The sequence below is a fragment of the Python bivittatus genome, unplaced genomic scaffold, assembly GCF_059951505.1.
Source record: "Python bivittatus isolate LINGU-HERP-01145 unplaced genomic scaffold, Pbiv_v1 ctg000340_np1212, whole genome shotgun sequence".
In the NCBI taxonomy this organism is placed as follows: Eukaryota; Metazoa; Chordata; class Lepidosauria; order Squamata; family Pythonidae; genus Python; species Python bivittatus.
In genome coordinates this window covers 25,033,616-25,046,686 of record NW_028277056.1, presented here as the reverse complement: position 1 = coordinate 25,046,686, position 13,071 = coordinate 25,033,616, and the positions used below count along the sequence as shown (strand labels likewise).

The window sequence follows — 13,071 nt, the reverse complement described above, 5'->3', positions numbered from 1 at the left end:
TTTGTCCTTGTAATATAGTATAATAATTATTTTGACTGTCGCCCATACATGAAAGCTCCATCATTCCTGATGTCTTGACAGTTTCTAAGTGCTGATTATATAGTCAAATAGAACATATGCATCTTTAATCAGCAGTGATCAGTCTAAAACCATTTCAGCCTGAAAGTCAGCAATAGTAGCACAAATCTACCCTATATAAGTTGATGTTCCTATTTCTAAATAGCGTCTACACCAGCAAGGTAATTCCTCTGAATCTTTATTAAATATTATTTGAGATATTAGGTATCTACAAAACAAATTTCTGTTGTGTTCACCTAATGTTTAAGACATTAATTTTCCATTCTTTAAACTGAGCTTCTACTCTTTCACAAAATCAGAACACTGACACTCACTATTCATTATTCCAAAATTCACATAAACGTCCATTTTATAAACTTCCTCTGATTTCTCATAAAAGTAGATTATTGATTTAGCAGCCTCCAAATTAGATCTATGTCACAATGTTTTCTATATATGTTTGCAGCATTAAGGTATTCCAATTGATCAAAAAGGAATCCAAATACTTCCTGGATTTTAGAAAGTGGCATAATCACTTTCAAGTTGAACCAAAGAGGAACTGAATTTTGAAGTTTTTTATTCCAACTACTAAATAAAACTTAAATAAAGGCCCAGTGACTTGGAAATATAGAAAAATCTATATCTTTGCCAACATTTAATTGAGAAAGCTTCATAGATATCCTTACAATGAGATAACCATAGGAATCAGAACACAACCTAAAATCCCAGTGTCAAAATTGTTACTGAGATCAGTGGTATAAATCTGATTTTTCTCCCCAGTTTATATAGTAATTAGGAAGGAACTATAGTGGTACCTCTACTTACGAACGCCCCTACTTACGAATTTTTCGAGATACAACCAGCTCCGGCCCCAAAAATTTACCTCTACTTACGAACTCGCCTCTACTTATGAACCGGATCCGCGGCCATTTTCCCTGCTGCCACGCGGTCGCGGATTTCTGTGGGCGAGATCGCGGTAGCAAGGAGACGTTCGGTGAGGCTTGTGGTGTGTTTTGTGGCGTTTGGAAGGTTTTTGTGGCGTTTGGAAGGTTTTTGAGGTTTCAAAATAAAATGCATATGTTTCAGAACTGTTTAGCTGTATTTACATTGAACCTTATGGGGGAAATTTACCTCGGGGTGTGACCAAATTCGGAGGGCGGATTAGCCGTATTTACATTGAACCTTATGGGGAAATTTGCCTTGTGGTGCGACCAAATTCGGAGGGCGGAACGGATTAACTGGATTTACATTGAACCTTATGGGAAACTTTACCTCGACTTGAGACCAACTCGAGTTGCAACCAGAGTCACGGAACGGATTAAATTCGTAACTAGAGGTACCACTGTAATCTCATATATTAGTGAAATGAGATAGGAATGATAATTTCTAGCTGATCTCTAAAACGTATCTTCCACATATAGCAGGAGTTTATATTATGCATCTTATACTTATGATCCCTTTAATATTTTCAAAATTTATAGTGACCCAAGAGCAAGACATCATAAAGTCTCTATATTTACTCCCTTGTGTCATTTCAATTATGAATCCATTAGCATTGTATATGCTGCAAAAGATCAACTAAGATCTGCCAAAATTACTGTAGTTTGTTTTTTTTTAATGCATAAGGCAACTCTATAGCTATTAATATGAGGGCAAATGGTTCCCTTTTAGTTTCAGTGAGAAAAGCCTGACTGCAGGCTAGTTATTAGAAGCCGGACATGTTCAGTTCTACTTGGCCAATAGATTATATTTACTCAAAAAGTATCCAGACTCCATGTGATCTAAACCTTCTGACATTTCTGAATCAATTTCTGATGAAATACTTCTGATTTAGATGAATGGATATAAACAAACCTCAGGGGCTCTCGTAATCATTTAATTATAATTCACTGCATAAATTGCATTTAAAGATATATCAGAACTTTTTCAGTACAGTAATTTTTTGGTGAAAGATAATGATTATTTTTAATTCTGAATTCAGCATTTCAGAAGTCTTTAAACCACTGAAATAAATATTATAAAATGCATGTATGTCCAAAATAGCTCAGAAAAGCTATAATCCCAGTATTGCAGAAACACTAGTTTAACATGGCTTTTGAAAGAACTTTGGCTGTAGTTATGAGAATATGAATGTATTCAATCAGGATTGTTTGATTGTTTTTTCACAATGACTATGTGGGTTAAAAGTTGCATGCATGAATGAATGAAGTTATAATGCCTTGTTGCCAAAATAATTTTTTTAGAAGGAAGGGCATTTTTCGCAGAAAATGTGGAGTCATTCTGAAACTCTATATGGTCCATTGAAATAATGACTGTATTGAGATTCCTCAGGTTATTTTATGGTGTATGAAAGTACTCAAAAAAGTTGAAACCATGATGCCTTGGCCTTTGGCTACCTTCAGACATATTACTAAACTTAAGCAAAAAATCATAATAAAAAACATGATTCATATATAGCAATTATAATACTTTGGTGTATTCAGATAGGATTCTGTTCAGAAGCTCTTAAATGATGACAGAAGGTTAGCAAACTGTTTGTAAAGTGCAGTTTCACAGACTCAGTTTAATTCCTGCAAATTAAGAATACCTTGGGACGCACTAATTTTGGAAAAATAACCGTAAAATTGTTCAAGTCCTGACGTGAATTACTTGTTTTTGCTTTGTAGGATGATGGCCTTCCAGAAAATGAGCATCAGTTGTCAGTAGCTGGGAAGATAAAAAAACATTTCAACACAGGCCCTAAGCCCAACAGTACAGCTGCTGGAGTTTCCGTTATAGCAGTAAGCATCTGCAATGCATTTTTTTCTTCCAGTATTTATAAAATGTGGTGCTTTCTGAGGAGCCCCCTCCCCCCATGCTCAATCAATACATTCAATTTTAATTGCAGTGAAAAACAGATATTTCGTTATCCCATCATTGGGAGATCACACTTTTTAATTGCTTCATCGTCCTAAGCTGCTAGGTAGCATGCATATTTCTTATTAAAAATCAGTCCCTGTGTGGAGGAAAATTCAACACACTTTCAGCTTTCACTGAGATGGCCATTTAAATAGCATTTCCTTGGAAGAAAAAAAAAATCACATCCCAATTATAAGCAAGAGATACTTTATAATGCTTAAAATGAGCATATTAAGGACAAAGGAGTGCAGCCATTTTGGACATAGACATGGCTGCTGACTTCAATTGGTTTGACCATATTACCTGAATTGACTCAATACAGGTCACTACAAAGGCTTCCAGCCTTCCTATGCCACACAAGGCTAATCCATGCAGCGTTCTGTGTTTGAGAGATTGGCAATGCACTGCCAGCCCAGCTGAAGATAGTGGTACAATTCCCTTGCCTGGGCAGTGATAAGATTTTCCCTAACTCTGGTGAAACTTTAATAGCCATATTTAATTCCATTTTTAAGGACACCAAAGAGATGTATGATAGGTAGGTAGATAGGTAGGTAGGTACATAGATAGATAGATAGATAGATAGATAGATAGATAGATAGATAGATAGATAGATAGTCATCATAAATTTGTATCCTAGAGTGGAAATGGATGGAGAGGTAGGGGTGTGTGTGTGTGTGTGTGTATTCCCGTTTCTACTCTAGGATACATCTGGATGTATGCTCGTGGATTTTATTCCTTTTTAAATAGCTTTCTTCTGCACACAATGTGACTAAGTGCTTCTCTCCAGGCAGGAATTAAACTCGCCTGAGATTTAAATAGAGTTCAACATAAACCTTCCAACATACTGCAGCTGTACAGCAGGACATAGTTTGGGAGATTATGGGGAGACCTGTTTAATATGTCAGCTGTACATCATAGTGCAGATGGAAATGAACCAGGTTTACTTTGACCCTTTGCCAAGAACATATATTTAAAATGTATATTTAACAGTAGTGAAAGGATTAGTATTTACTGATCACCCAAACATGTGTATGAAGACCTTGAGTTTCTACTAATTAATATAATGGAGTAGTCATCTTTTTAATGTTCCCATCTTTTTTCTTTAAGTCTGCCTGCATTTTAAGCTTCCTTCCATGATTATGCCTCCCTGAACCATGCTCCAGACTGAAACGTCATAATGATTCATTGAACATGATCATTCACCACATCAGACTGATCGGTGTCTCTTCCCTACCTTCACTAAATTGCAGGTGGTACAACCAGAAATGTGCACTTTGGGTAGCTGTTGTACTAGGCAGAGGCTGATTTTAAGTCAGCAGAAATAAAAACAGCTCAGTTGGCAGAATTGGCAAATTCTCCCTCCTTACCATGGAAGACAATATGTCATGTTTTCCTTAAATTTGGACTTTATTGTTCCTATTATTTTAATTTCATCATCTAACATACCGTCAATATTGTTTTATTCTTTTTTTTTTAAGTAGGAAACCACCATAGCTTTCCCACAACTAAAACATCCCATTGTATGCATTCTTCATACAAATTGCCAGGTATATTCTCAACTGTCCAGCTGAAACCCTTTTCAATTGGACTGCCAGCACGCTTGTCCATGAGATGTACCGCTCAGGTCCTCTACTCTGCAGTTTTTTGTAGTTCTTAAAACTCTTCAGAATGCTTTGCTAGTCCCTTTTGCACCCATTTTTGCCTTCTTTATTGTGTTTATTTTTTTTTTAATTTAATTTGCAAGATTTGCAGTAAAAGTTTATTATTTTTAGTAGTTCAACTATTATAGCTAAGAAAAGGCATTGCACTGCAGCTTCTCACTGAGAATCAAAAATGATAGGGGAATAAAGCAATACACAGATCTTTGCATTGTGTTTAGCACTATGTTGTTTTGGCACCTTATCAGTTTGCTACTGGACTTGCATTATCCTATAGTTCTCCATCACTTTGGTTCATTATAATCTTGAACAGAAACCCTGTAGCTCCATTTAACTTTTCTAAAACATTGGCTATTTATTTTTGCTAGACAACACTAATAAACCACTCTGACTTTCATCAACTTTACAATAGACAATCTCAGTAGCAATAAAAGCATGTTTGTTAGTGTTTCAAATCCAGTTCTGATGTACTATCCTGTATTTGTCAGTATAATAGTGTAATGTTTAAAATGTTGGACTTGGACTGGAGTTCCCTGTGTGGCTTTGGCTAGTCTACCCCTTGCTCTTAGTCTAATATACTTCAAAGGTTTCTTGTTGTGGAGGTAAAATTATGTATGCTGCCTTGATCCCTGAAAGAAAATATGGGATACAAGTGTAGTAATTAAGTCCCACTGAATACGGGAAGGAAACTAGATGTAGGATTACAGCCTGAATCTAGGCTTAGCAAGGACATGCCAAATAACCATGTATATAAAATCTAAATATTGGCTTCTCTATTCACAAGGCTTCCTCATTCCCTTTAAATAAGTGATGGGGTATTCATTATTCTTACAAATACAAGGTTTTCCATTCTACTTTTTTCCACAAAAGAATGACACTCAGGGAGTCTAATAATAAAAATAATAAGAAAATAAAAGACAAAATATTTAGCTTACAACATTACATCATCCATTACAACATGAAGTTTGGAACACTATAGACATATAATATGAACATTATTAAAACAATTCAAAATGTTACACTAAAAGGTTGACTGATCTTTGTGTCTGAAGCTTTCTCATCTCCTGAAGTTCACTGAAAGTGGTATTCTGGAGTGGGTGAGAAGCTTAATTCCTACAGCAAAGCTTCAATCTTCTTCATGTCTAATTTTTAGACATGAAAAATTCTTACACAATATTATAGGTAGCCTTATGCTTAACTTGTCATGTTTAAAGATAACTGTGTATTTGCATCACTACAAGAGTACACATTAAGGAAGCCAAAGCTGCTTATGGAGCCCTAAAACACATACATTACTTATTAATATGCAGCACCATATTAGTCTGATGCCAAAAAAGAGATGTGGCCATCCTTTTCAGTCAACCCGGCTTTTAAATCTGGTATTCTTTGAATCAACCCCCAAAACCCCAAAGTAAAAGTGAACATACCTCTGACATTTTTAACATGGACTATGAAATTGTATAGCAGCTGTTTAGAGTTGCTTTTCTTTACATATTTTGTAAAAGTCCACTTTGCTCAATTCCTCTTGATGCTGGAAGAATGAGACATTTTGCTCAAAGAAACTTATCTCTTAAAGATGAAAGGCAGTTGACATTTCCGTGGATTTGATGGCATATTCACATATCTCTTCTATTCCATCTGTCAGTTGGAGACATTTAAAGGGAAAATACGATGACAAACTTTAAGAACTGTTGATGTTGATATTTAGGCACTTATCATTGCATCTGCCATTTGTGCAAATGCATATTGAGTATTAGTACCTATTTTGAAAGTTTCTTGAAAAAATATGTTTCTAAACACCCATTTTTCAGGTTTTTAAATGAAATTTCTCTCTCTGTGGCCATGCTTGTCACTGAGGCTAATGTAATCTTCTCTCTGAGGTTTTATTTGCAATAAATAGGTAAGGCAACAGCAGCAGCAGTAAACTATTTTCTTTACACTCTTTGATTACACCATAGACTGAAAAAATGCTTTAAAAATAAGTAATTGCTTCAAATGTGCATGGACTTTCTAGCAATTTGTCACTGTTTTCTCTGAGTGTTTCAAACTAGTGACTTAACTGCTGCCTTGTGGTGTCTCTAGTCACTAAAGAGGAGAGCTGGTAATTAGGGTTTAACTGAACACAGATGTCTTGAAAGACTTATAGTGAAGTGGTATTGCCCTATAGAATTGACTAATAACATTTTCCTGTTTTGAAATTAATAAAAACAAATGAGCCCTTCTTTTTTAAAAAATTAACAGGCAGATTATATTATATACTAGTGAGTTGCAATCCAATTTATGTTCCTGTTGTGACTGTTCACAGTATTATATTGTGTGTACTAAGATGCTATTATGCATGTTGTTTCAAGCAGACACAAGAAAAACCAACTTTGTTTAGATTTTTTGAGGTTCCTGTTTACCTAAGAAAGTAAATTATTGTTTGAGGCTTGTAAGAACTATGTAGTGATGAGAAGGAAAAGACAAAATATGATGAAAATATATGACCTGCGACTCTCAGAATGGTAAATACAATCCAATGAATGGGATATTACATGATTTCCACCTGCCCTCTATTTTTACAGTGTATATCCTATGGCACTTTTCAGTTACACTGACTACCAAGAGGCAAGTAGGATTTAACTGGGGTTCATCAGACATGGGTAGACAAATGGAGGCATGACATACTATACCCCTGATGTCTTTCTGCTCACAGAGCTTAAGGGAAGCTGGGTTGCATATACCATTCTGAGAGCTTCTCTATATTCATTTCTGCAGCCACCAAACACCAGGACCTAGGTAGCTCCTAAAGTTACTGCACTGCATATAGTTATTTAAAGTGTGAAGATCCATGAGTTCAATTCCCGGTAGAAGATCTGAATGCCATAGAATAACATTTGGCTACCCACAGTTCAAAAATCCCAAAGAGGATGAAACTGGTCGCCTGGTGCTTGCCTCCCAGTGGTCAGTATAGCTGAAAAACAGGACCTGCAAGCAGTTGTGTCTGGAGAATCATTCTGTTAGCTTGATTGAATAACATTAAAAGAATAATAAATTATATATTAATATGAATATCAATTTAAACTGGTAAGCAACATTTTGGTAGCATTTATAGAAAAGCTAAACTTTCCAGAATTCCAGAACATAAAGAAAAACTAATATAACCTATAGTTGCTAGGGTTAAATCATATCACATTTCTGTCCAACCAAAGCTTATTTGATTAAGAGTGAACTCCTGTGCACACTTAAGAACTAAGTGGGATTTACTTCAGAGTAAATGTTGTAAGACTCACTGGCTTCCACAATAACATCTCTGCTGCAGTAATCCATGCAGATTTTTAAATTTTGACCCTTAGGAACAAAATGAGGAAGCAGAAGGTAGAAGCCAGAAATTTGTATTGCATCTTGGCCTATAAATTCTCAGATACAATTAAAGCAAGCTTTGGATTAGCTGGATGGGTAGGATCTTCCTGGAACCAAAAAGCAAAGCTCCAGAAGTCACCTATATGGACATAAGTCTGAACATATTCACTGTATCATAGAATGCAAGAACTGGAAGAGTCTTGGAGATCTGTTCCAAACCCCTCCCCAGTGCAGGAATCCACTATTAAAACATCCCTAACAGATGGCCATCCAGTTCTGTTGAAAGAACTCCCAGAAAGGAGAATCCATCACGTTCCAAGGTAGACTGTTCCACTGTTGAACAACCTTTATGGTTAGGACCAGCCTTTACCTGTGTTATGACATTTAATAAAAGAAAGCCTTGGTTACAATTTTACTTTTTTTGTACTGGACCTATCAGCCACTGTCAGCCCTATAGAGTAAGAAACAGACATTCTGCAGAATGTACTTCTCTTCCCCTCCTCTTTTATCTTTGTGTGAATTAAAGGGAGAGGGCATCTGAGGCATTTTCATAAACCAATGCCTTGTTTATCTGATCATTGCCCTGGTAATTAATCTTCCCTCTGTCCTTCAAGGCCATTCTCTGTCCTTACTACAGCCACTTAAAGAATGGTCAGTCAGTCAAACATCCACTTTCACTTGGTATATTAAATTTACATACATTTCTATGTTATTTTGAAAATTCAATAAATGTGCATTGTTCAGTTATGGAAGTAGCTGCAATCAGATGTAATCATCACCAGTGGGAATGAACAAATTCATGAAATATCTAGCTAACAATAGCTACTAATTTTGATGACTGAATACTCTGTCCAGAATCATAGAATTGTAACGTCAAGTCTCTTTTGAACTGAACTCAGTTCAATTAATGAACACATCCATGATCATTCTTAAAAAACAAAAAAGTGTGTGTGTATACAGACACATACACACATTTGTGTACACATTTTCTCTACAGCCCTGGAATTCTCTGGTGGTCTTGCACCCAAGTACTAAACCCAGGCTACAAGACTATGATTGTCTTGTCCATGTTTGTGAGCTTCCTGAACTGGCTACTGTGGCACCCAGAATTTAGGATTTAGGTGGACCTTTTCCTGATCCAGCAGGGCTCCTCTTTTGTCTTTCCAAACTATTGTTATGTATAATAACATACATTAGGGTCTGCACAAACCAGCAAGTAACATTAAAAACAAAATCTATATTAATTGTGTACATCAATTTAGTGAATTGAACTGCCCTAATAACGCCATTTAGCTAATAAATTATACATTCAACCATGTAGTCCTTTCTATCAGTAAAAATAAGAGAGCTTAAGAACTATGCATTTTCAGAATAATTGTTCATCAAACTTTTATTTCTTGAACTAGTGCATCTTTTAAGGCTAGATACCTCTGTTCACATAGTTCCTCTCAACAAAATCCAAGAGAGAGAATTTGCACAAGTTGAGGTACAGCTTAACACTCAATGAGCATCCTTCCTACCACAAGTCCCTTCAGATAAACCTTTTGAGTACTTAGGAACTGTCCATCTACTCTCCTGCTCCTTCTATCATGAAGGGAAATGTTTTCACCTTAAGTAGGCAAAAAATACATACATTATGCTGTCAGCACTTGGTCCTATCAGACTCATGCAGTTGTCAGCAACAAAGATGCTGCTGGAGTAGTTGGGGAAGGACATTTTCCCTCCACCCTCCTCTCTTTTTTTGTAGGTGGCAATAAAAATGTAAGTAATATACGGAATCTAGGATGTAAGCTGAATGAAGGCAGAACACCTAGTGTCTGTCTCTCTGTCTCTCTCTCTCTCTCTCTCTCACACACACACACACAAATTTACACATTCTACTGTGGTTATGATGAGCTCAGATTATCCATTGTCCAAAAAGTCTTTATAGTTGTGATGGAACATATGTATCTTACTTTTTTTTTTTTGCTAGATACCTTACACTGGCTGCAACTGAAAGAGATCAGGTGCAGAGAACTTATATGTATGAAATGCCCAATTCTGCAGCCTTAAGTGGCTTGTGAATTGCACTTTTCATTAGGTCCTGAGTCTGGTCTGAGCAAAGAAAATCTGTTCTCATTTATAATAATAAAAAGCCATTTATTATTTGATTTTCTACTTTCCATCAGGTTTATTTCTAATTTGTTCAATTAGTGCTATCATTTCAAGTACTTAAAATGTTGAGTTTTGACTGTAGAAAAAAAGGAATGTGAAATATCTAAGCCAATATTTTCTCTCCACTGAGGTAATGACATTATAATAAAATATTTTGTTTTGAAATTCCTAGACATTGGCTGTTTGATATTATTATTGCATTACCCTCCTACATCAATAGATGGCAGCAATAGATCAATCTGCTTGGACATATAGTACTGTAGACAATATAAGGCCTTGGTCATTTCAGCTGGAAGTCTTCAATAATTTGGGATGTTTTAAAGTATTCTGCATAAGAAAAAAAAAGTTGATGAAATAAAATAAACATTATTTTCCTTATGCTCCGGATTCAAAGTCAGGTTGCCTACTACAACAAGTAAATAACTGATTTTTTGGAACTGTTTCAAGCTGCCTCTTGTAATTTAAATTGTAAACTTCTGGCATTATGTCACTGCATTATACTTCTAACAAAGCACACACAAACCCAAAAGGAAAGTATCTTTGTTCCCTTTTCTGGATGTGTATGTAAATGTTAAAGCATTCTCCAGTATTAAACTGCACAATGTGCCTTTCCCCCCTTCTCTCTCTGAAGAATTACCTGCACTAAAGTAGCATTTGATTACTTATTAAGTGGTGCTCTGCTATACACAGTGGAAAGTTAAAAAAAAACAAAACAAGATAAAGCCACCCTTTTGTTACAATCCCAGGAGCAAAATTAAATGGAATAGCTTCTCTTTCCTTGAGTTTCAAGAAACATGCTCCCCCAAATTAATAAAGACTATGCTTTGAATTCTGATACAAGGGTTTAGCAATGCGCACTTATACATTTTTAAGATTAATATGTGGACTGTAGTAATACACAGTTATCTAGGATTTTTTTTTATATCCAAGATCAAAGTTTTTTAAAACCAGTAACAGAGATTGGTGGGAATGTCAAAATGTTATTTTTTTCATATTTACACATTTCCATCAATATGAAGCAGCATGATTTTAATCTGTGAAAATCTCATATATTGGTTATAGCTATCATGATTTAGAAAACAAGAAATACTGAAAACAAAAGCTGTTCACCAAACTTTTGTTATAAAATGGGAAAAGCCTTATGTGATACCTGATATAGCCCTATTTTGTCTATCTTCAAACCAGTTATTACCATCGCCAGTTGAAATAAGTGCACGATGTTGTAACCAATAAACAAGATTCTGATTTAGCCAGCTAAATTATTTGGTCTAGGGTCTTCTTTATTATTTGTTCATTTTCTTTCTTTTTTTCCCATTTCCAATACATAGAATTATTTTTATTTTATTTTTTAGAATGTTAGAGTACTACCTTGTGAAACTGAAAAATAAATATGCACTAAATAAGGAACAGTTTTGGTCTGGAGGTCTTAATTCTCTAGCACAATATCGATCCACTGAGTTGCCCATTTCTCTCTGCTCAGCTGGACCACGGGTTTACCATCAAGAGATCAGGGTCTTTGGACTACTACCAACAACCAGGAATGTATTGGATAAGGTATGAGATGGTACAGCTCCCACAGTCAGTGTTTCCATGGCAACGTGCTGGCAGTCTCCATTAACCAGTTCCTTCAGTGAATAAACATCTTCTTCTTTTCTATTTGTTACCCAGTCCATATGCTGCTTTATCAGTTTCATTTTAATCTTGATTGAGATGCCACACCCCTCATTCTCTTTCTTCACCCATTCTTCACACTGACATTGCAAGCTTTTTCTTCATTGCACATGCTCAGTATCAAGTTCTCCCTATAGTTAAAAGGACAGTGTATACAGAAAAATGCAATGTTCAAGCGATGTTTTATTTTATGTTTATAGCTTTTAAGGCATCTGATATCCTGTGCTCTTTCTTTTTAGACAGACGAAATGGCCACAGGATAGCAATACATATAGATATACATTTATATTTGTGTTTTCTCTCTGAGATACAAAATTATATACTGTCATTTTAAATTCCCCCTTCCCAGTCACAACCCTTATCTCTTAGAATGAACAATGCATTGACATAACGTAGTCTTGAGAAGCTTTCCCTCGTTCAGTGAAATATAATGCATTGTCTGTGCGCTGGTTAGCTTGTGTTTTCCAAGTATGCACACTTTTGTTACTCCATTTTAAAAGAAGTGGATAAAAAATGATATTGCATGAATCAAACTCTTTAGTAAGTCACATTATATTGTGTGGTAGGAATGTGGCTGAGCATTCTCGTTCAGTTGAAAATAGGTGTTATCTGCAATGGTGTATAATTTTGCTACAACGTTGAATATCTAGCATTCCCAATTTAAATAGATAAGATATTTACCGATGTTCAGTATTTATACATTTTGGTAACTTTGTAAAAATGGGTTTTTGTAACTTTTTAAAAAGACTCAGTAGGTTGGTCTAAATATTGTAAAATGTATTTATGTTCAAGGAATTGCTTTCAGTGCTGTAGAAGTCCTGCTCAGATTGTGCAGATCTAACCTTTATTAACAGAATTGCGGCAGTAGTCAATACAAGCATTTACAGTAAATTAAATATTTCCCTTTACATATTTTAATTAAAATGTCTGGATTAGGTTCCAATGGATTAAGCTGGAAAAACTGCTCTTCTCATTTCCAGAAGTTGATCCTTAAAGGAAGAAAAATATTGAACGGATGCCTTCTTGAACTGTATATTCAATTTCTATTCCATCAGTGTTCAAAGACACATCTGTATGTCAGAGTATTTTAAGTCTTTAATCAGCATTTATCTGATTGCATGTATTAGAAATTGATTATGCACACTTGCTTCGAAAATTCAAGACTGGAAAATGTTTACAAGTCTATCACGACTGCTGGTAATACCAAATGAAATTAATTGAAATTATTTGATTTGTGGTAACTATGACTTAAACTTTTGCTTTACTACTTTCCTATGCACGTATAAGTTGA

At 35.4% G+C, this 13,071-nt stretch overlaps 1 protein-coding gene across 1 annotated transcript in view; it reads left to right on the top strand.

Annotated features, from left to right (window-relative positions):
• Positions 1 to 13,071, top strand: part of DCLK1 (doublecortin like kinase 1) — a 190,735-nt gene that overhangs the window by 166,932 nt on the left and 10,732 nt on the right. The window contains exon 16 of the mRNA XM_088140733.1: positions 2,724 to 2,837. Coding sequence (XP_087996859.1) covers positions 2,724 to 2,837 — 114 coding nt within the window. The remainder of the gene's footprint in view (positions 1 to 2,723; positions 2,838 to 13,071) is intronic.